Source organism: Caloenas nicobarica, chromosome 1 (assembly GCF_036013445.1).
Source record: "Caloenas nicobarica isolate bCalNic1 chromosome 1, bCalNic1.hap1, whole genome shotgun sequence".
In the NCBI taxonomy this organism is placed as follows: Eukaryota; Metazoa; Chordata; class Aves; order Columbiformes; family Columbidae; genus Caloenas; species Caloenas nicobarica.
This window is the reverse complement of record NC_088245.1, coordinates 34,496,395-34,521,040: the sequence shown is the minus strand read 5'-3', so window position 1 is coordinate 34,521,040 and position 24,646 is coordinate 34,496,395. Positions and strand designations below refer to the sequence as shown.

The following is a 24,646-nucleotide window of genomic DNA, read 5'->3' as shown; positions in this document are numbered from 1 at the left end:
CGTCAGAGGCAGCGCATGCGCCCACGTGTCGCCGCGCTGCCTGCCCCTGCCCCGCCCCCTGCCCCACCCCTTGCCCCCGCCCCCTACCCCACCCTTTTCCCCGCCCCCTGCCCCGCCCCCTGCCGCCGCGGGGTCTGTCCCGCTGCGTGGCCGCGGTGCATCCTGGGAGGAGGCTCGGCCGCGCGGGGAGGGCGTCCGGCGGCGGCGGGAAGAGGCGGGACCCGGCGCAGGTGAGGCTGAGGCTGGGCCTGGTCTCCGGTGCTGCCTCTGCGCAGCCTGCGGCCCGCCGGGCCACGCGGGGCGGCAGGCGAGGGGGAGCCCGCGCTGAGGGACACCGTCTGTAACGGCGGGCGGTGCGGGGGCGGGTATCGGAACTCAGACGGGCCGGTTTTGCCGCGGGGCCTCTTTGGCGTGAGCCCGGGGCGCAGCCTCGGCTGCCCGCCAGGCCTCGGGGGTAACGCGGCTGCTCCACCGTGGAGCCGCTGGGCCAAGGCACCCTCGGGCGTTGGGTAAAGCAAGGGAAGGCCCTGGCGCAGAGATTCAAATAAAGTTGCTTTAAAGCGCGTAAGAGCCGCCCTGCCCCGGAGCCTGCGCCAGCGCGGGGTTAAGGTTGTTGCCAAGCCGTAGGCAGCAAACAGGCCAGTGCACGGGTGTCGAACTCATTTTCACCCCGGGGGCCACATCAGCCTTGTGGTTGCCTTCAAAGGGCCGACTGCAATTTTAGGACTATAAATGTAACTACTCGTAGTTACCCTGGGCTAGTGGGTAACGGGAGCCAGGAGTACACCGTAAACTTGTGCAAGACACTTGAGAATGACAGAAAACAAACAGGTAGATTTGATATTAGATTTTCACATGTATGAGAATATTATTTTAGTCAGTGGTGGCTAAAAGAACAGTTCAACAGATCACGATGTAGTTTCTTATGCCTTTTGAAGCATCTTGTTCTAGGTACTGTTACTTGGGATGTACTAAGTCGTATAGAATATTCAGTGTGTCCACGACCAGGTTTCATGAAATGAGCTGGCTGAATATTGCAGAGACAGTTCAGTATGGGGCAACAGTTGTAGGTAGAAAAGTAAAAGTAAACACCTGAATTGGGAGTATAATGAAAAATACCCATTTCTTTGGGCTTCACCTAGAGTTTCTTTCCAATTTGTTTCAAACAGGCAAAATATTTAGAAGATTTCAGGAAAAAGATATTGCTAAGGGTAAGCATGTTACCACCTATGCATAGGAGGTAACTAGGGAGAAGCACAGCTGGTGTATCAAAGCATCTGCTCAGCTGCTTACTCCTGAGATCCAAAAACCACTTTTGCTTTGGTCACATTACTTCATTAGTAACATGCAGCATATTTTTCCATGAGACTTTTGTCCGTAATTATGGACAGTATGTTGTACTGCAGAAATCATTAGCTTGGTTTGTCTTGTACATTTTTATATTTCTATGCTATTAGGTTATTGTTTCACTGGATGTTAAAAATAAATAAATAAATAAATGGTTCTTTTTCTTCCTTAAAATTTGTGTGTACTATCTCTATAAATAGCTTATGTGAGGATTGTAACTGATCCTGAAATCTTTCAGTCAAGAAGTGATGGTATCAACCGTTCATAGCTTTCTTTGGCTAAGTCTGTATTTAGTTCATCATGAATTACTTATTCATGATTGTTTTCAAAATCCTTTTAGTTTTTTGTCCTATGGACTGTACAGATGTGGAGGTTTTTTCTCAAATGTAACCAAGAATTTTTTTAAGGTTACTTTTTACTTGTGACTTGATATTTCTGCAACGATAAAACATCTTTCATTTAAGACACTACAATTAAGAAAACAAAATTTATGATGGCTATTAGGTATTAATAATTATTAAACAGTATTTTAAGGACTTGGAGGGCTACAGATGTATACAAAGCACATTCAAATAATATTCTGGATTTGTAATTCACTGGGCTTCATAATGAAACACCTCATATTTACACGTTCCTGTTCTAAAAAATGTGTGTATATTTGAGTTCGCTTCCTGGTAGCAGTTGAAAGTGCTTTTGGTGTTCGTTTGTCAGATGACATGTTTATGTTCAGATACAAGGCAGCACGTATATCTTAATTGCCTTCTAATGTTAAAACTTAAGTATTAATGTGTCAAATTTTTCTTCATTCCATTGTCTGGGAAACACTGCAGAAGTTGCTTTAAACTCAGATCACCTTGTTATCACTTTAAGGATTTTCATTGACTTGTTGGGCCCTTTACACTTAGTTAGGAAAGCATGACTTAGTGTTTGCTCTGATATACTTGTTTTTACCTAAAAAATGTGGCTTCTCATTGTTTTTTCAAAGACATTTAAATTATGTTTCTTCTTAGTCTCTTACTATATAATATTCCTACTATGCTGTTGGGAAGCCTGTCTTACACGTAGGTCAGATTTGTCGTTTTGAAGTATCTAGCTTCCTTCAGTACATACTTTCAAGTTTTCTTTATAAAGATTTTTCCCTTGAAATTTGGCAGATCACAATGAGTTCACCAAATAAAGCACTAGAACTACAGCTGCAAATGAAGCAAAATGCTGAAGAGCTGCAGGATTTTATGAGAGAATTGGAGAGCTGGGAAAAAGATATTAAAGAAGTGGATTCTGAACTCAGGAAACAGAGCAGTGTCCCAGAAGAGGTAAAAATCACAAGTCCAGTGTCAATATTAACTCAGCCATTCATAATGTGATAGTGTTTATAATAATTACTTTTTGCTTCTGCAAAATTACATGTATTGACTTAAAATATCTGAACAGAAGGTATGAGCTAACCCAGCTGACTTGTTCCTCATCTGAAGCAGACCAAATCTGCTGCTGTAGAAATTCCATAATTTATAATCTCCAGTCTGCACTGAGAAACTGAGATGTCTTTGACTACTATCATATTGACTGCAGTGAAGCAGTTGATGGCACAGAGAATGAAAGTTCTGTCCCAAAGGAGGCAGAAATGAGGATATTTACCTTGGAAAGCAAAGATGCCCAATCTAGTTACTAAAAACTCAAAAAACTCTGTAAACAGTTCCACCAACAGCTGTGGGGCAGTAGCCTCTGGAGGTGATGGGGCCAGTAAATTTTTAATCAGTTCCAGGTAGATCTAGGACAATATTTATGTTTGGCGCATCAGTATTATTTATGGCTAACTTTTAATGTATTGATGTTATTATTCACTGATACTCTGCAGACAGACGTCTACTAAAGCTTAACTTTATATCCTACATGTAATATTTGCTATTGTTATGTATTGAAAGATAGAAAACTTGTTGTCCTTAGTGGTTTTGTAGCATTCCTGAGAATAGTTTGCTGGATGGATTTCTAAAATAAGCCAGTAGACACAGATGCTATATCTAGTTATAGGTATTATAGATTCTTCAGTACAACTGACTTTCACACATCTGTTTTGTAATAAATTACTTATTTCAATTTAGAATTTGCCACCAATTAGAAATAAAGCTTTTAAGAAAAAGAAGAAAAACAAAAGTAAACTCCCTTCAAAGATAACCAGTGAGGAAAACAAGAAAAACAAGATCAAGTCTTATGATTATGAAGCATGGGGAAAACTTGATGTGGTGAGTCAGAATATTGGCTTGTTAACTAAGTCCTGTCCTCAGTTGATTATGTCTTAAATAAGATTTTCTTATAGTGCTGGGAGTTCAGTCCACAGGTCAGTATCTTATTGGGGTGGGTACTATATAAACATAAAAAGTAACTTTCTTCCAAAAAGGTCATATGTTTAAAATTTCGAATATTAGGAAATACTAGTTTTCTGTTGACTGTGCTCTTATCCAGCAGATCAAATTTGACTTTAAGGAAAAAGCATGGTTTAACTATAAATCTATTAAAAGGTCATCATTCTAATAGAATATAAGACTAAACATAGGTGGCAGTATTAGAGGATAGATCTCGGACTTTTGAAGTGTGGAATACTCCTTGGTAAAGAGGACTGGAGCAGTAGAGATTTTTAAAAAGGCACTACTAATTCTCCTAAAGTCTTGCTTTATTTTGTGTTGTTAAATTATAATGAAGTTAATTTATTTTTTTCTGATTGCAGGATAAAATACTTGAAGAACTTGATAAAGAAGATAGTACTCATGATTCTGTATCTCCAGAATCAGACTCAGAGGAAGATGGAATCCATATAGATGCAGAAAAATCTCTTGCAGAGAAGGAAAAGGTTGTAGCATTATAACTGTTTATTATATTCATTATTTGGGCCAGTTCTGTTTAATATCATTATCAGTGATCTGGGTGAGGGGATCAAGTGCACCCTCAGTAAATTTGCGGATGACACCAAGTTGGTCAGGAGTGTTGATCTGCTCAAGGATAGGAAGGCTCTGCAGAGGGATCCGGACAGGCTGTGTCATTGCCATATGGATCAAACTGGTGTTTACCTCAACACAAAGACTGAATGCCCCAAACTAAATCACCAAGAATTTAGGATTAGTTCCTTTGCAAGGCCACTACATCTGGGAATGATGGGTGAACTTGTCTGTCTTCCCTGCCTTGGTAATGGCAAGTTGGTACCAGTTCAGTGTTACCTTATTTTGCAAGCAGAATACAGCAAGACCTATCTCATGCTTCATTGCCATGTGAGTTAGGCCAAGTTAGTTGTATGGCAGCTTCTGCAGTTCTGAGAAACTTCTTTGTTTACAATCACCTAACACCATATGTCAGTGCATACTTTCCTTCGGTAGAGTTTCTTAGTTGTTTTTTTTTTTTTACTGTCTGCATGGGTGACATCTGTCTTCTTTCTCTGCTGCTGTAGAAATTCCATAATTTATAATCTCCAGTCTGCACTGAGAAACTGAGATGTCTTTGACTATTATCATATTGACTGCAGTGAAGCAGTTGATGGCACAGAGAATGAAAGTTCTGTCCCAAAGGAGGCAGAAATGAGAATATTTGCCTTGGAAAGCAAAGATGCCCAATCTAGTTACTAAAAACTCAAAAAAACTGCAGTAATTCTCTTTGGCAATTGAAGCAGTTATGTATGTGCATGTTATAGGTGTTTGGAAATGACCTACAGGTACTGAAATTAGGTGTATAATAAAACCCTCTTATTGCATAAATCTTGAGAAATAAAATGGGATACTTGGAATATTTTAGTGAAAAGTAATGTTTTACTATAACAGAGTACTTTGTGAGAGATGTTAAACAAAAATGTTTGAGCATTCTAAAATACAAGATTGAATTTTTTCACCAAAAATTATTAATATGTTTTTCAATGTACAGCAGTTTGCTAATAAGACTTTCTTCTGTTTACAGGGTAATAACTACTTTAAACAAGGGAAGTTTGATGAAGCTATAAAATGCTATACTAGAGGGATGCATTATGATCCCTACAATCCAGTATTGCCCACAAACAGAGCATCGGCTTTTTATAGAATGAAAAAGTAAGACTTGTTAAATCCTTAAATATTTTCTTCTTTCAAATACTACCTTCAGATTTTCTGTCTGATTTTAAGTTGATTATATTATTTATCATGCTATAATACAGTCTTAGTAAGACTGCTGTTGCAACCCACTTTGCAGTTTCAAAGAAAATAGGAATTGCTGGCATAAGGAATCTGGAAGTCTCTCTCATCTTTTTTCCCCTCTGCTTTCATGCTGGAAGTTCACTGTCTTCTGTGTTGCAGTGCAAGACTTCAAAAAAAGAAAAGAGAGTGAGATAAAGTTCACTATATAATTTGCCTTTCAGATTCAGTAATCTCTGTTTCTGAGGCTTTAATTTGTTTTGGGGGAAGAAAGGGCATAGGAGAGTTGGTTATTCTTTCTTTTGCTGCAGAGATTGTTGACCTCTTTTTTCCTTTTCTGTTTTAATGTCTTCTGAATTGAGAGAAGTTTAAATACTTGTTCTGTGCCCCTTCTGAAGCATGTAACATTTCCACTTAGAGATAACCTGTAAAGCTTCAAAGAAAGCTAACTTGCTGAAGTTTTGGGTTTTGTTACCTAGATGTGTCCAGACTAACTCATTAATATTTTTATAGGTATTCTGTTGCAGAATCTGACTGCAATTTAGCACTTGCTTTAGATAAGAATTACACAAAGGCATATGCCAGAAGAGGGGCTGCTCGCTTTGCTTTGAAAAATCTTCAAGGTGCTAAAGAAGGTGGGTCTTGTTTAAATTCTTTCCTTATAATAGATACAAACTGTTCATCTGTCTGCTTGATTAAAACTTGTGTGATTTGTATATTTGGTGTAGGAATTGAATTTTAATGTCCTGTAAACAAAGAAATGATATATGACATATTCTTCTGGCAAGGTAAAATTCAAACGGCAAGTCTAAATGATTACTGTAGGCATTAGAAGTTCTAGAATAATTCAGCGTTAAATGTCTTAGAATAGTGTGTTCCTTTAATATCTCAGGCTTTTTAGGTAACTACAAAAAAGAGTTATCTCAAAAGAATGCTATTATTTTATGCTCTGGGTACTAGCCTGTAGTTCCTAACTGAAATATCGTTTTCTGATCTTTTGATAGATTATGAAAAAGTTTTAGAGCTGGATGCAAACAACTTTGAAGCAAAAAATGAACTGAAGAAAATTGATCAGGTAATAAGATTGTCGGTCCTAACAGAAATTAATACACCCTCTTCAGTTTATATCTGTATTAACTTATAACAAGAACTGAATTCGTTGAACTCTTATGTGCTTTTTCAGGCACTTGAACTGCACTGAGGTACAAATATGTAATTGAGTTTCTTCTGGATTAACTAGCATGTATGCAAACATCAGTGTGATGATGGATTAGGAGCCTAAGATGGGATGTGTACACTGACATCTGTGGTTTTTTAAAAAAAATCTTCCATCAGCTGTTTTTCTACCTCTTATGTTAATGGTTTTTTTTCAGTCATGGGTAGTATTTTGTAACAAGGTAGCACTACATATGAGAGAACCTGTGTGTTCTCTTGGCAACTGTTAACCTGCTTGTAGTCTCATTGATTTCTGTGGTCTACCAAAACAGAAAGTGGCTTTATGTCTATGAGGACATAATACTCTACTGCAAGTCTGATGACAGGGAGAGAAGGTTAATTATGATGACCTCAGTAAATATAAGCTCACCTGTCATTACTGTATGAATATGTTTATACCTCTTCAACTGTAGTTTCGAAAGTGCTTGAAAAATTTAGTTTCAGAATGAAGACCCAAAGTCTCCGTAATTGAAGAAATAAATGATTTGTGAATTGGAATACATATAGACAGGTTCACTGGGTTATTTACATTGTGCTTCAGAAATTACATACTTTTTATTTGCCAATATTCTGACTCGCAGTCCCTCATTGAAATACATTTTCTAGAACAGTTTAGAATGATCTCTTCAATTTTCATTCAACTTACAACACAAACACTTTGGTGAAAATGCTTGACATTTTTTGCATCTTAAAAGTTTAGAATTTATCATAATTTTATGTTATGAAAATCTATAAGTGGGAGAAATACTGAGTAAAAAAATTCATCTTTGCAGGCTCTGTCATCAAAAGAAAGTGCAGAACAAAAAGAGCTTGAAGATGCAGTCAGACCAGAATTAACAGATGAAGAGAAGAAGTGCATTGAAGACCAGCAGCTGAAGCAGAAGGCTATTACAGAAAAAGATCTGGTAAGTCACAGGTTCTGGTGGAACAGGAGAGAACTAGCAAAGAAAAATGTTGTGTTGTGCTATTAGCTATGCGATTGTGTTAATTAAACTTGGTGCTGCCTTGAACTTTGTAAATACAATGTCCTCGATACAACCTTAATTTTTTCCCATCTTGGGCTCTATAGGGAGTGGAGGAGAACAGTAAGTTCTGTTTGGACTCTTCTGGAAGAATAATTATACAAGGTAGCTTTTACAGCCCAAATTGTACCTGATACATTTTAAATTTATAGTAAAATAAGTAAAACTTGAACTATATCTGACAAAGATCTCTCTTCTCCAATATTATATGCATCTTGATCCATGCTTGTCCAAGTTGAGTTGTGGACTATTTCCTGTATTTTCAAATCTCTGATTACATGGTCAAAAGTAGTTATAAAAAGGACTTGAGGGAGTGCAGGCAACATTGACAATAAAAATGTACGTCTGGATACATGGTCTTGACTCACAGTTGGCTTATTGATTTCTCCATCTCCCTGGTGTTGCAATTAAGAAATAACATTAGCAACTAAAACATAATTTTCTTTCTGTTCTCTTTTCTAGCTATTTAACTTCTGACTTTTTATCAATATTCAGGTTTCCTATACTGGTTGTAAGAGGTAATTAGTAGGAAAAGAATGAAAGCATACATCAAGTAGGTAAGAGGGAACAAAAGTTTGAAGAGGCCAGGGAAAATAAATGTCAGTCTAGTGCAATACTTTATTGGCAGCAGAGTTGACTCACTTTGGGCCTGTTCCTGGCATCATTGATCCTTTCAAATCTGAACTGTGGCCTTCACTTTTTTTTCCCAGTGAGTAGAGTAGTAGCAGACAAGATAACACATGGCTTTATGGGTACTGAGAAGCGAAAAATAATATTAGTCTCTTGGAATCAAACAAAAAACGTAATGTAATTTTGTTGTAGGGAGCGTTAATTAGAAAAAAACAGCAACATTTGGGCCAAAGTAATATTTCAGGATAACAGTTTCATAAATGTAGCAGGATAGAGAAGGTTTTGTGCAGCACAGAAAGGCATCTTGAAAGGGGAATTGTAAAGGTTTGGCTTGTGTTTAAATTCAGGAGGTACATTGTCACTTATCCTGCACATCAAGAGTAAAGAAAAATCGCAAGATATAGACTTATAATTCTGTATTTGATCTATGTGTGTAGCAATTTTTTTTTTAATTCTTGAAGTACTAGGAAAAATTAAGATATTTTTGTGGTCTGTCTCCAAGCTTAGATATGAAGAAATATACTATAAATATCTGCCCTGATGTGGGTGTTCTTTGTGATCCATCTTCTTGATATTGTGACCCTGTCTACTACAAGGGATAAGAAAAACTCATTGCACTGGATCTTTCTCAACGCTATTTTTCTCTAACCTAAATATTACAGGGTAATGGTTATTTCAAAGAAGGAAAGTATGAGGCTGCAATAGAATGTTATACCCGTGGTATAGCCGCAGATGGCACCAACGTGCTTCTGCCAGCTAACAGAGCCATGGCCTATCTGAAGATTGAAAAGTAAGTCGGGTTGCATGGGCCGTACTGTTTGTTTCTTTGTTGTGAAGTAGGTGGAAGAATGATCCAGTAGATTTTCAATTAAGTTGAGTTATTGTCACTCCTAATTCTTTTTAGAATTCAGTACAGGATAAATTTTATTAAAAACAGTAAGGGAGAGAAAACAACTCAATAGGTGTGAGTTGATGCATTTCATAGGTAAGAAGTTTTGAGAAAATAGAAACTATAATTTCATACTGATGCTAAAGTTTGATTTTCATTCTTTTATGTGTGTAAAATTCTAGATATTCACCTCTCTCAGAGGACTTTCCCAAAGCTTTATGTGTTTTTTAACTATAAAACCCAGTCAGCTACTAAATGTTGCACTGTAAAAAGAAGTGGATTATAACTTCTGAATTCAAAGGGAATGGATAGGAGTTTTTTCTGGAAATTTTCATATTTTGATATATTTTTTCTTAACTCCACTAATGGAGACATGAATGTGTAGTTAGTTTATTTATAATTAAGCTTTATTTAAATAATCCAGTCACAGTAGCAAATGCGTTCTTTCTAGCAAATGAGAGAAATTTCATGTGATCAGTTTTGAAGTCTGGATATTTTTTTGACTCCCCGATGGTATGGTAGTTTAAACCTTTTAAAATGGTAGCATGAGAAGCAGAGAACTGAGCATTATTTTGGTCTTCTGTTCTAACATGATGTGGTTGGGTTTCTGTAGAGACAATACATTGATCTCAAATTATGAGATAGTAAAATAGGTAGCATGGGTAATGTTTCTGACACAACATCTGTAATTTAGTACTGAAGCCATAGAGGGCATCATAATGCAAATCATGTTCTCAGAGAATCAGTGGAAGTGATACTTTAATTGAATGACCAAGCAAGAAAATTGATTCTATACGATAAATCAGTGTTTCATGGTTCTTTACATTTCAAAGAGGACCCAAACATAAAATGAAACAGAAGCTCATTGGTATTCTTATGAACCTCTAGAACTGATGAGAACTGCAAAGAAAAAATACTGTTCCCATAAATTTAATGATACATTGAAGGAGGAGAAGAGGAATGAATGAAAATACTTAAATATGCATATAGTGGAATCATTAATATAACTAATATAACTGGAGTGAAGAAATTTGGTCTTACAGTGAAGCAAATGACTTTAATGCAAGGGCATGCTGACTTCTCATTCTTGAAATAGTTAAGAACAAGTCACAAAAATTCAGATGTAGAAAATTTATTGTCATTTATGCTTGCTTCTCCTTTCTTGCCTCTTTTTTTTTTTCTGTTTTGTTTGTAATGGTATTTCTGCTTTTTGGAAGTACAAATCTATGATGCTGACTTTCATTTTAGAGCTATTTAGTGTTTAAAGTGGACTCTGCTCTGACAGGCTTTAAGCATTTATTTTCACAGAGGAAATGGATTTCTCTGTGATGATAAAAAGAGAATCATCAGTTTGTCATGAGATACCAAAAGATTGAGTGAAATTTCAAGGTGCTGAGAAACCATATTTTATATGTTGACTTTTATTTTACATTTTAGCTCAGTGATGTGTATTTACATGTATATAGGTAATTACTTTCTGTCTTCATATTTTAATTGTTTTGGGTAGCTCTGTCTTTTCTATTGAAACTGCCTCTTTTGAAACATTATTAATTTTGTACTGCTCTTTCAATGAGATATGAAGAGGCAGAACAAGACTGCACACAAGCTCTTCTCTTGGATGCCTCCTATTGTAAAGCCTTTGCCAGAAGAGGAGCTGCCAGAGTTGCTCTTGGAAAGCTGGAAGAAGCTATGCAAGGTATGGCTTTGAATTAGCTTAAGTGTGAGAGGTAAAAGATGAGTATAGGGACATCTTGATTTTTTTTGTTTTAATCTTCTAATAGCAATTAAATCAGTTGCTGACTAATTTAGGTTATGGGGGCAAAAGTTAAGAATGGTGGGGTTCTGTTATATTTCATTGAATATGTGTAAAACTTTTTGTGTTGGTATCCACATGAATGGAAGACAGTTTTGTGTGAAATTACAACTATTGTTACTTATGATAAGTAGTAACAAATAGTTTGGAAACTGTGTTTAAAGCTAGGTCATGATATAAGCATTATGAAGACTTACCTGCCTTTAATTATTTTAAATCTGTGAAAGGAAAGCAGAAGGTTTAAAAATTTGTCAGGAGTACTTTGTAACTTGAAATGTCTACAGTTTTTGTATGGTTTTTTTCACTTAGATTTTGAGGCAGTTCTGAAGTTGGAACCTGGAAATAAACAAGCAATAAATGAACTCACTAAAATAAGGAATGTATGTATACTTGTGATTTTTTTTCATAAGCCTGTATTAATAGAATTTGAACGTTTTCATTCTCTATTATGTAGTTTTTAGCATATCTTAAAATTATTCCTCAATTATTTTTTGTAAGCCTGTAGTAATAGAATATGAATGTTTTCATTCTTTATTATGTAGTTTTTAACATATCTTATAATTATTCCTCAATTTTTTTATCTTTTGGACAACTTACTATTTTTTTCAGGAATTGGCTGAGAAAGCACGGTGGACTCATCAAGAATATCCCTCAGTATTGATAAAAGAATCAGAAATAAAAAATATAGTGAAAGTGATTGATAATCCATTACTCTTGAAATCAACAGTAAGTTGTTTTTTGTGAGTAGCTTTCTATAGTGACGGGAAAATTAGAGCTTAAAGTTAAAATTCACTTCTTGCTTATTTATGTAGACTAACTCCTGATAGATACAGCTTGCCTGTAGAAAGCCCAAAATTTACAGTTTTATGCTGTTGATATTTTTCAAGAACATAACTCCAGCATTTCCCTGTGTGTGTGACAGTAGCCATGGCGTAAGCATTCAGCTTGCAGTACCGCACACAGAAATACGGTGTATACATGTCTGTAATGTTAAATGGGGTGATAACTGGGAAAACAGAAAGCAGATTCTGAGATCCTCTAGAGTAAGGATAACCTGGTTTATGAGGGTAAAGCAATAAAATGATCATATAAAGCTTCCTGTAGAATGTCATGAAGTTTCTTTTTTTGCCATTTATCTTTATTTAACGTATCTTCCTTGTGCACCACTACAGATGAAACTGATTATCATGAGATTATTTAAAATGAAACACAGCTGTTTATCTGGGGGCTTTTATATACACTGATGTTGAGGCTAAACACAGGACATGAGGTTTGTATTCTGTTTAGAAGCCTTTACGAAGAATACCGATTGAAGAAATCGATGATGACACAACAAATAGTGATTTGCCCACTGCTACTTCTTCAGTCAGTAACTGGAGGAATTCAGTGAGCATTGAAAGAACAGAGAATCTTGATCAAGATGATCAATTGACTGCAATGGACATTCCAAAAGCAAAGCACTTGAAAATAGAAGAAATCAGTGATGTGCCACCTTTACAGTAAGTGTAAAAATTCTGATTCTCTTTTTCTAAGGTAATTGTAGTTGAAGTATAATCTTCATTTTCAGATTTCTACACGTAATGAGGTATCAAACATATTTTGGAGAATTTGAATTAAAAAGAAAACATTGAAAGAAACTACAGTTCTTACATGTCTGCCTCTTTGATGGGGTAGTGGTTGAGACAAGTATGATCTGTTTAGTGTCAGATGGAAAACTAGTCTCCTTCTTACATTTCAAATATAAAGAAATTCATCATATTTCCTGTATGCCAGAATCTCTTCCTTCTGCACTTCATCTTCCCTAGCTATGATTTTTATTTGTCACGTTTTAGAGTAGATTCTGAGCAGAGTTCAAACACTCCTTTCACACCAGATGTGTGAGAGAAAAGGAGCAGGCGAGAGTGTCACTGCTCTTTTCCATGCTGAGCAGGCAGCCTATAACTTCACGTTTGGTCCAAGTTCCCAAGTTCCACTGTGTTAGCTGAGCAAACTCAAGTCTGGTTGACTGAAACTAGACTGAAGTATAGAAGCTACTGTACTGACTTGATCCTGCTAAGTGTTGGAACTCTACTTGTTGTCTGCTTAGGAGAACACTGTATGCATCGGCATAATCTCACTTCTGCTAATAGTAAATACTTTTTGTGGAATTCTGATGGAAGAATTTATATAAGAAACACAAACACCAGCCTTTTCCAACTCAGTCAGATGAATTTACTGTGAAGTGTTGAAGAAAAAATATATATTTCTTAGCCGTTTTATAACTTCTGAAAAATAAATGGACTTAACTGACAAATTATAGGACAAAAAATAGCTCCACTGTAATCAGTGTTGAAAACAGTTTGTTCATTTGACATACTTTTTGCAGTGGTGTATGGTAGCAATCGTACCATAAAATGCAGTTATTTCCAGAAACAAAGTAGAGAAAGGCTGAGCATATTTGTAAGTATTTGCATATGGGGTTTTTTTCAGAAAAGATGAATTGAGTATTAAGCTTCCATAATTTGAAGAGTTTTTAGGTACCTGCTTGAACTGAAATACATTATTTTTAAAAATTTTGATAGTATTTTAGATTTTTTAAGGAATTGAAAGATCTCTAGTTAGGAGGTCTCAGTGTAGGATTTTCTTAAATGTTTTCTTGATTATGCATTTCAAAATCTCTCTGCAGGCATCATGCTAGCGTGAAAGGAGTTTCATCAGTGTTGCATCCATCTTTCCCTGTGAACAAAGAGAGAGAGAAAGAAATCAAAAGGTCATTCAGCTCTGCTTCTCCAGTCCCTGCTGTTCCTGCAAATTCTTTCCAGCTTGAGTCTGACTTCAGGAAGTTAAAAGACTGCTCAGAACATATGTACTTGTACCTGAAGGTATGAGACATAGTATTGATTAACAGTGCTTGGACAGTTTCTTCAACTGACATGGAAGAAACGGCGCAGACTTAGGTGGAAAGGTTCGCCGTGTCTTAACAGCGTACAATAGTCACTTTTGTTAATTGTCTTCCACATAATGCTAAAGACTTTGATCCACATTTGCATATTTTTCCTTTTGTACCTGACTTTTCACTTACCTCGCTTTGAGTACAGTCTTCACATAATCTGTTTCTTCTTTCAAATGTAGGCCCCGATTCTGTAAAGACTTAAATACGCAAGTAACAAATTCTAGTTTTTCAAATGAACGCTTCTAGGGTAATTAGACATAGCAACATTCTTATCTCTTTAGACTGAACAAATGGTTGAAACACATCAATCTACTTAATGTGTACTTCTACTTATGTATATTTTGTAAAAAATTGCTTAGAATTCTTTTAAAAGAGGTTAGCAATTGTGACCAAAAAAAAAGTAATGTTCAATGTCAAATAGTGCAAGTGATTTGTTTTTGTCGTTTTGGTTTGGGTTGTTTTTGTTTTGTTTTGTTTTTTCATGTAGATAGTGTTGTTCAAGCTATCCTAAAAACTCATTTCTAATTCTTATGACTCTACTGTATTTTTTTTGCCTAAAAGTAACACTTTTTAAATTTTTCCAAAGCAAATAGAGCCTTCGCTTTATCCAAAACTGTTCCAGAAGTCCTTAGATCCAGATTTGTTTAACCAGATACTGAAAATTCTACATGATTTCTACATTGAGTAAGTTTAACTCCTTCTTTGTTTTACATTGCTTATTACTATTCTGGTTTTTTGCCTTTTTTTGTTCTTTTGTCCCTAGCCCCACCCTTGGGCTTACAAAATTATTTCCAGCATGCAGCATTATGTGAGCATGATGCAATAATTGGAATGATTCAGTTGTTCCTTAAGGAATTAAACATATCTTGAAAAATCATATAGAAAAGAAGTAAAGAAATAAATATAAATAGCCTTTATTGTATGTTGTTGAATTCAGTTCTGCTAAATAGCATCGGAAACTCTATATTAGACTGTATGAAATAATTTTTCATTGTATTACTCTGTATGTTCTGTTATCACATATAATTGCACAACATTAGCTTTCTGTATTAACTTTCTAAAGCTGAGAAATGCAGCGGGTTTCGTTTTTGTGCAATGCTTGTTGTGATGCATTCCAGCTTGTATTTTTAGTTACCTGCTAGAATGTTAAAGCAGCCTGTAGTAAATGTGTGTTGGAGCTAGAAGTTCTGATTGTTACAAATACTAACAAGGCAGGACCTGACAAGTATTTTTGGAATTTCTGTCCAAGCTGCCATTTGAGTCTTAAAGTTCGTTTTGCCTGTCAGAGGCAGTGTACCGCTTCTCTGAATTACTCTGAGAGCGCACACTCAGAATGTTTTTAGGGTGTTGATTTACATTTGCTTTTCTCCATAAAACAATGTTAGCCTTTTTCTCGCTTTCTTTAAAAGTAAATATCCATCATGTGGGTGGAACATGACATCTTAAATAGATGCAGTCCTGCATTTGGTGGTATGATATATAAAGGCTAGAAAGTTGAAATCATCTGCAGTAAGGTAAAAGCCATTTCTTCTGGAGGGAAACAGGAGAAGTTATGAAAGAAAAACACTATTTCGTGTTAGTATTTGTAACAAAGACAGTGACTGTTTACTGTGGACCAGAAAAATGTAAAATGAATGCAATCTAGGCATCTTCTGTATAGATAAAAATGATGGTAACTGTAACATGGTGCTTTTTCCTGAGCTTCCTATGACCATTTGCCCTCACATACCCCAATATGTGTAAAAATGTTGACGTTATGGCAAGCTGTAAGCGTTAAATAGCTATCCTGTACATGAACAGCTGTCAGATTGCATCCGTCTAGGTTTTTATATTTCTTCGCTCTTGCTCTATATCAGAATGATATTTGCAAAAAGATTCCTGGATGTTGACTTCTAGCTTTGTGGGTGGAAGAATGAATGGGAAATATGAGAAAGACAGGGAATATGAGAGAGATAGAGAAGGGAATTCCATTGGTCCTTTAATTTCTTGTTCCTGAAGTCTTTAATATTGCTTGCAGCTACTGAATCTAATAAATGGTCGTTATTTTCATATTTCTAATAATCTTTTTTAGGAAAGAGGAGCCATTGCTCATCCTTGAAATCCTCCAGAGGCTGTCTGAATTAAAAAGATTTGATATGGCGGTAATGTTTATGTCAGGCTCGGAGAAAAAAAGTAAGTAATTCAGTAGTGTCTTTTTAAACTTCATTTGTGATACTGTAGAATCTAGTGCTATTCTTGTTGTTAAGTCCATGTAATAATCAGATAAGATTAGTTAGCTGTCCAGCTTTTTGATTGTTTTAGAAGTTAATATGAACGTCGTGTAATTTTTCTTAATCTTTTGATTCCTTATTAATTGTTGAAAACTACACCTAAATCATCTTGTTTCTATCAGTAATACCACTGCATTTTAGTCTGATAAAGCAGGCTTCTCTAGCATGTCTGTTGCTGGTAATGTTACAAATATATGAACTTGTATGAAATCTTTTATCTGAGATGCAAGATTTCCAAGATATCCAAATTACATAGTTTCCGCAGTTTACAACCATTTCTTGGCAATCCTGACTTTACTGTTGGCAAAAAGAATGCAGACGTCTCTAAACCACTCAGCCTGGTTGTCTGTCCTGTTCTTGAGGCATCACTTAAAATTAGTTTGCAATTCAGGATGACATTGGCTTGAGTTCATGGTTTACAAACATGGGTTTTGTCTCAAACATTTTCTTTATTTAGCACACCAGACAGACTATGTAACAGTGAGACACTTATAAGCAGAACATTTCTTTGGGACCAAATAATGTCCAATTTACTGTCTACAGCTGAGTTTCACTTAAAACCATTATACTTTCAAAATTTTGATATCTGAATCTCCTTAAAATAAAATGCCTTGTTCGACTTAACTGAAGTACAAAGTAAATTCCTCTTATGAATTGCATTCACGCCTTTAACCTGATGTAAGTTTTATCTGCCATCTGGCACTTTTATCCTCTGCATTTAATGGCATAGTGCCAAGATAGTAAACAAAAGCTGTCTGTTTACGTTGTCAGGATTATGTACCTGTTTACGGAAATGTTATTAGACAGCTCATGGGCACCAAAACAAAGTGAGAGCTTCCCTTTGCTATTTTTTTTCATCCTCTCAGTAGTTCTGAAAATTTACTTGTATTTCAGCTATATAATCCAACTCTTACTGTCACTGAGGAAAGAACTGGACTAATTTACCTTAAGACTGTGAACTGCAAAAATAAGTTTATGATGGGATTTTCTTTTACAGTCACACAGGCATTGTTCAATCATGTGAACCACATGGGACTGAGAGATACTTCTGTTGAAGAATTGGAGAAGAAATATGGCATTTTCTCTCAGTGAGATGACTGATGTACATTTCTGTTTACGCACTTCTTTCACGCAGAAGTCAGCTGAAGAAGCCTATAAAGACTGGAATTCTGTTGCTTTTGTATAAATAATGAAACTCTGAAACTTGGTTTAGCCAAATGGCAAGTGCCTGAAGAGGTAATTATCTAGTTCTGCAGGTACATTTGCTTTCCAGCACCTGAAACGATACAGATTTACATTGACTTCAGTAGAATCTGTTTGCCTAAAAAGCAATTGGGCAGATTGGCATTCAGGATTTGTAGATAGAGATCTGTATTAAAAGGAAGAAAAAATATTTATAAACATGTCTTTGGTAAGAATCAAATGGTGTATATTACAAATGTGCATGTTTTTTATTTTAGAAAATAAACTGAATGTGAATTGAAGATACTAAATTTTTAAGGAATTCCTTTTTTTATTAAGGTGCCTAAATCATTTTTCTCTAAGGATACACCACCTCAGAATATGTAATGTGCAAAGCAAACCTGAGGTATGATGGCCAAATAATTCTAGAATTCTTTTATTTAAGTTTACCCAAAAGCTTAGTTTTAGCATTGACAGCTGAGATATTCCTGTGAAGCTCAACTGTAATTGCAGAATAGAAGGAAGCCAAATACTGTAGAATTAAACTAAAGGGGAAAAACACTTTTTGTCTTTTTTGGAGAGTACTTTTAAAATAATCTGATGAAATTTACCTTTTGGGTCAGTTATTCCTAGGCTGGTAAAGCCCTTAGGAAGCCTCAGGGAGCTTAAGCAGAATACCTTTCCAGTATGACAAAGACAAAGGCATGAGATCGCCTGAAATTCTTAGATGAGATAAGAAATAACATCAGGCACAGTAAACTATTCATACTGTTCACATGACCAGAAAGAAAAAACAGCACTTGTCAAGTATACTGTAAGATTTAAATATAGTATCCAAGTAATGGCATCTAAAAATTTACCTGTGTCTTTAGGCTTGACTGCTGTCTCATTCATCCTGCTCATACTAATATTCTCTCAAATTGCTTTCATCCTGATTCAGCCCTTGTGCTTTACTGATGCTTCTCTATGGAAGCCTTCTGACATTAATGCTTTTGTTTTGGTAGTTGTACTCTTTTTTGGAGGAATGATTAAACAGCTGTAGCATTCAAAAAGACTTGAAGCTTCCAAGATTGATTAATAAATAGGAAAAGGTATGAAGTAGTATTAAAAAACCTAATTTTAAAACATTTGCAGCTGTATAATGTCCTAGTTCAGATAACTGAGCTACATCCTTGGGCAAGGTCGCAGCTGACAGAATGGAGCACCAGATCCCTGAGATAGCTTCCAGTTAGCCCTGGAACTGAGCACTGAGAGAACAGCCGGTGTTACTGGGAAATGGAAGAGATTTTGTATAACACTGCAGCTTACCTACAGTATGAACTGCTATTATTAGGTGTGTCCCAGGTTACTTGGTAACTGGCTGTTTCTTCACCTTCTTGTAAAGCATTTCTGATAACATATGAGGGATGCTGCTGTGACTAATACAAGCAGGAAGGGAGCAGTTACCAAAGTGATTTTATACATTTTTGTAGATACAGCGTACCTTCTTACGGACTGTTACAAGATGTTCAGTGTAGAGCAGAGGTGTATGCCTGACTAGCTTATACTAATAGAGCATTCGTTATGTTCTCAGAAGCCGCTGCTTGAAGGCTGTTGGATGAAAACAGGTGATTGTAATATGGATCCTTGACAGTAGAAGCAAGATGATAGCATAAAGGTTTGAAAACTGTGGGCCAGGAGTCATCTACAACTCCACTTCATCCAGTTTGCTATGTTTTTAATAAGTTGCTGTATTTGGTTTCTGGTCCCACTCCTGCTTTTGCAGATATTTCTGTTCAGCATTTGTAGGTGTTAAGAAAGGCCGATTGAGAGGAAGCTGTTCAAGCCTGTAGAATTTGGTGGGGTGGATAGGTGGACCTGATGCATGTTGCTACTGAGCTTAGACCACCAAGATTTACCTTGCAAGTGGTACAGTACTGTAGGCTTTTGCTTGTATTTCTAAATGCAGCATCCGATGGTGAGTTGCAAAGTTCCTGAGGTTGCTTTTCAGTGCATAGAAAACCGCAAAATGGAGGCATTCAGAGAGCTGGTAGCTTCACTTGCTCCAGGAGATGGCAGTGTTTTTCCCTTCTGAATTGCTGAAGATTTCCAGATCTCTGAACTAAAGACTTTAATGATACATGGAGAAGATTCATAGTTCTTAAGTAAGTTAAGAATTCTTTTTGGGGAAAGAAGGGGATTTTTTTTTTCCCAACACTCTTTCAATGGTTATATCCCTGTTGTGTCAGGGGGAAAAAAGTCCAAGGTAAATAGTCTGAGGCAGTTAAACAATGTGGAATACTTTATAGCCCTTTGCTATATCATGGCATTCCAGGTGTCAAAAATCTGAGGTCATGTTTGCTGCAGTGACCGATTTCGACTTGAGTTTTGAATGATTCCTTTATTTGTCAGTATTAAATGTTATATTTTTCTAGACAACTTTTTAACTTGTGAAGATAATTTTTTACTTTTAATATTGTCCTCAACTAGATCTGGGAGACATTCAAACTGCATATTGTCTATTGATTTAATCATTTGGGTTATTAGAACGTTGATGGAATCAATCCTAGTACATACTTCTGCAGAAAGTCCTTACAGCTTTCTGTTTTGGCAGTAGACTGCAATTTTCTTTTTCTTTTCTGATAACTATAGCTAGCTCTTTATTCATATAGAAGTAGTTTCATCTGAGCTGTGTTTGTCTTGCTTTATAAGAATGTCCTGTGATAGTCAGATGTCAAGATAAAGATACTTCATCTACTGCTTTTTCATTACACTGCTGTGGAAGGATTTTAACATAACTTGTCCTTGACTGACTTTTGTCAATTACTGTGGAAAGCATCAATGAGTATAGTTTGAGTACTTGTTCCAAAATATTTTTTAGATTTAAAAATTAACAGTCTTGACTCTGGGCAAGAAGTTATTGCTGCTTCTCTTCCTCCCTGCCTTTATGTTTAAAAATAGGCATTTCAGCATGCCAATTCTCAAATATAACTACTACTACTACTGGTTTTGAGGCTACTTCTTTAACTTGTTGTATTAATATGACATTAACATATCAATTTTTAACGTATCTTATAGAGAAGTCTTTGTGACCCAGAGAACCTGTGAACATTGAACTTCAGGAAAGTTACATTCTAACCCATTCTTTTCTTTTAGTAGACAGAGATCTTTCTTCATCAATCATGTGAATACAGCTGCTTGTAGTTTCCATCACTAGGGAATACTGAAGTGAAAACAGCCATCGAACAGTTAATTTCTAATGTCATCAACTGTCTGTTGTTTTTCTTCCATCTTGCACAACTAATACTTCTTGTGGTTTTTTTCTTTTAACGAAGGCGTACTTACAGAGCAATCTCTTCATACTCTTGTCAACTGCTACTTATTTTGTTCTCCTCTGATGTGGCCCCTGTCTTCTCTTGTTGTTCCTACTTTGTAATTTTTAAAAAATATGTCCTCGTTTCCATTATTTATATGCTTTTCTCTTCTGAGATTGTCTCAGAGCCCTTTGTTTGTCAGGTTGGTCTCTTTTTACATTTGCTGTCTGTTCTTTCCATTGGCATAATTTGAGCTTCTTATCTTTATGCCATTTATTTGGGAACTGCCAGGTCTTCTGTACCCTTTTCCACCCTTGGATTTTTCTCCCATGAAACCTTACTGAGCGGTGTTAGAACAGAGGAAGAAGTCGAGAGAAGATGAAGTACATGAAGCTTTCAAAGTTGGGTTTAGGTGCTGTGATGTCTAGGCAGCTTGAGGTTGCTCTACTGTCAGTACCAGTAACTTTGGAGCACTAAATATACATCCTCTTTTCCCTCCTCCACCCATGTCATCTGATAGCAACTGTAAGCCAAGGAGGCTATGCCAGTCTTCTGCCACTAGTTTTTTGGTTTTTTTCTTTCAGTAAGTTAGTGCTTTTCTAGGAATAGCAAGAAAGGCCTTAATAAAAGCATAGGGCTGCACAATTGTTGACTCTCACTTCTCCCCAGGAAAGATTAACCCTGTAACTTCTTATGTAGCAGCTGTCAACTACGCTATATTTTTCTTTCTTGGATCTTACAGAGCCAATGGTGTTCTTAACTGCATTGTATCACTGCTGCCTTTGCATGATGCTTTAGTAACTTCCTTAAGGTGTATTTCTAAGGGGTGTGTTATTCAAAGGACAAAATTACCCTGCAAAATCCTGTGTTATTGATTATCCTTGAGAGACCGGGAAGCTAGCCTGACCTCTCAGGACCACATCCTAAGTTTGAATTTAGCCTTCGTTTAACATGAACAGATGCAAGTCTGCCCAAAGACCTGGAGTTGCATTAGTGATTAATCTGATCCTTATCTGCTTTGCTGATTAGGCTTAGGGAAAATGCAGCTTTTGGAATAGAAGATGAAATTGTATTTTTCACTGTTGTCACATCTCTGAAGTGTGCAGTTCAGCCTGATAGCAGCCGTGAAGTTGTGTGGTTTTACACATCTGTCTGTTCCTTTTTCTTCATGCTCTTTCGCGTGAACCATTTGTATCGGATCTTTCTCATTACATCTGCCTGAATTTCAGTCTTCCTTTTCACTGTGCCCTTTCTGTTTTCCGTCAGGTTCAAAACATTGTATTCTCCACTGCCTTCCCTCTGCTGTCATAAGTTGCAAGCAGCTCTGCCTCTGAAAGTGTCCTCTGAAGGCTTCTTTCAGTTTTCTAAAAATTTCTGGTCAAGGCTCTTTGTTTCTGAAAGCTCCTTCCAACAGCTCTGTTTCTTCGCTCTCAATTTTGTAGGAATATTCCACTCTAAAGTCTGACTTTATAAAATGAAGCAAGTATAGTATAGAAACCAAGGGAATTCCTTTTTTTTTTCTTTTTTTTTAATCCTTCCTACTCAAGTGGTGGTTGAGTTCAGTTGTGGTTGGATACACTGGAAGCCTCTGCTTTCTGAATAGCGGCACGAAGCAGTGTTTGCTTTCCAGACGTCATGTTCAGACTTCAGACCTTCCAGTCTCTCTTCCGACAGTTGTTGCATTAATGAAGTTTAAGGTGGTGGAATAAAAGATAAATTTGCTTCCTTGTTCCTTCATACCAAATAAGTCTACCTGGGTTTTAAAGCAAGAAATGTGCCACTAGGCAGAAATACTGATTACATTAACCAACAACTGAGTATATTAAAATCTTCCTTGTTCTGATGTCTGATGAGATAGGACACATTAATATTCTGTTTTAAAGTCCTGGTTTGTGGCTACATACTTGAACCAATCTGCCACAACAGATTCTAAGTGAGAAAACCCACCAAAAAAACCCAAATAAACAAAAACCAAAACAAAAAAGCCAGGTTTTTTTGGTTTTATATGTATTACAGGAATGACTGCTTGTACTTCAGGTATAAAGGGCATGTACTCAGAGGCAGCTTCATCCCTGAAGCATCAGGACTTTGTAGGAATATCACCAAGAAGCAGAGAAAGATTAAATGGTTGATTTGCCCAGCTGTGATTGTGGTGGGAGAATAGCATCTGACTCCGTAAGTCAAAGTCTGGTGTCTTTCTGGCTGCCCTAGGCAGTTTGACAAGTGGTGCTTGAACTTGTTTTATAATGAATTGCTATCACTTTTGGAAAAATCAGGAACACTTTGCTGACTTCAGAAAAGTGTACTCCAGAGTCTTCGTTGGGAAGTGGAAATGCTGCCAAATTTTCTAAAATAGCCTGAAGTTCAGATTGTTGAAATAAGAAGTAATGAGCTCCTGCTGTATGCTGAAGCCTGAGTGTAACACCATGTAGCACATGAGCCTGGAGGACTCCAATTCTGTCCTTAGTGTTAAGATTTCATTTTATGATGAGATTTCTAGTGGTTGTGAAAATTAGCAAGGCTATTAAAGGGTTACATCTCATTAAATGCAGTATTTAAGTGTGTGTTTTCAACAGATGGGTAAAAACATTTTAGGGAATATTTTCTGTACAATCTGTAACAAAGAAAGGACAGGAAATAAATACTTAAGAATTTGCCAGTTCTCTGAGATTTTCTTCTGCTTCATATTTCATTCTTCTGTGGACGAGCTCGTCTGATTGATTGGTAAAGCTGGCATCTCTCGCCCAAAAATCTGCAATCATTAATCATGCTTAAGGAGAACATCATCTTTGCTTAAATTTGTATCATCCCTAGATTTTAAAGCAAGGGAGAGAAATAGATCCACTCATCGCACTGGTTTTCAACTGTCAAGCTTTGACTTGATCTAACCTTGAAAGAGCCCTCATCCTGTGTCCCAAACCTAGCTGCACTTGAAATGCTGCTGCAAGTGACTTGATGCTGCCTTAAAATGGATGCAGACCACAGCAAGTGGGGTCTTAATGTGGCTGGAACCTTTTTGAGGAGCTGAGGAGCAACATCTTCTATTTTAGTCTTAAATTTCCAAGATGGTATCTGGGTAAGACAAATGATTTGCAGCTTAATTGCCTGCTGTGCTCAAACTAACTGTGGTGCATGCTTTGAAATACAGAGCCCTGGGAGTCCCTGGGGCTCTGCTTTCTGGTTGTCTTTCTGGCTTTCACAGAGTCCCAGGTAGGGCAGATGCCCTGAAGATCTTCTACAGGGACCAGTGGCTTCTGGTGGCACAGAGTAAGTCCTTCCTCCAGGGGTTTGCAATCTAAATAGACAATGTGTCGCATAGTCTGCCCTCTGTTAGAGATGTGGGACTGAATAACTGGAGAGGCTGAGGGGAGACTTCCCTTTTTGCAATAAAACCCTTTCTGTGGGTGGTCTATCTTTATGATTCTCCCTGAGGTGGCGTGGGAAGGACTTGGCTGCCCAGCTGAGAAGGAAGAGAGATGGTACATCTCTCTGAGCTGTGGTGGAGACAGGGCCATCAGCTGACACATCATGTCATTTGGGATGCAGAAGAGGCTGTTTTACTAATGTGAGTGCCAGCTCGTTCCCAGTGTGAGTACCAGCTTGAACGCAGGATCTCAGTGACTGGGTTGTGAAGGAGACATGAGTTTCTATTTCACAGAGCTCAAAATCAGTGTATTTTTTATGACTTTTGTATTTCAAACTCAATTTCAGTATTCAGTGTTTTCAACATTTCTCTCTACTTCAATAAAATCTGAACGCTAATGAACATTTTTAACATGAGATTTCGAGAAGCTAGGAACTGAACAAACCGCACTAGCCCTTTCTGAGCCCTAGGTCTGTTTCGGTAACTTCAGCTAGCTTTCCTCTCTCAGAATTACATTTTGTCCTTGTCTTTGTCCTTTCTTGTT

General features: G+C 36.8%; 1 protein-coding gene across 4 annotated transcripts; it reads left to right on the top strand.

Annotated features, from left to right (window-relative positions):
- The first annotated feature begins 138 nt into the window (after positions 1-138).
- Positions 139-23,767, top strand: RPAP3 (RNA polymerase II associated protein 3). 4 transcript variants are annotated; one of them, XR_010607746.1, is made up of 18 exons: positions 779-831; positions 2,502-2,660; positions 3,447-3,587; positions 4,070-4,192; positions 5,284-5,411; positions 6,006-6,127; positions 6,497-6,567; positions 7,481-7,612; positions 9,022-9,149; positions 10,823-10,944; positions 11,371-11,441; positions 11,671-11,787; positions 12,349-12,560; positions 13,727-13,922; positions 14,580-14,677; positions 16,065-16,165; positions 17,261-17,499; positions 23,553-23,767. XR_010607746.1 is itself a non-coding variant. In XM_065654665.1 (17 exons), the coding sequence occupies exons 2-17, from the start codon at positions 2,508-2,510 to the stop codon at positions 17,353-17,355; spliced, it is 2,010 nt and encodes a 669-aa protein (XP_065510737.1). In that variant the 5' UTR covers positions 139-230; positions 2,502-2,507; the 3' UTR covers positions 17,356-23,320. The 4 variants fall into 4 exon arrangements, 2 of the variants coding, with proteins under 2 accessions (XP_065510737.1, XP_065510721.1); XR_010607745.1 differs by having other exon boundaries at positions 17,261-22,913; XM_065654665.1 differs by lacking the exons at positions 779-831; positions 23,553-23,767 and adding an exon at positions 139-230 and having other exon boundaries at positions 17,261-23,320.
- Positions 23,768-24,646: the final 879 nt, after the last annotated feature.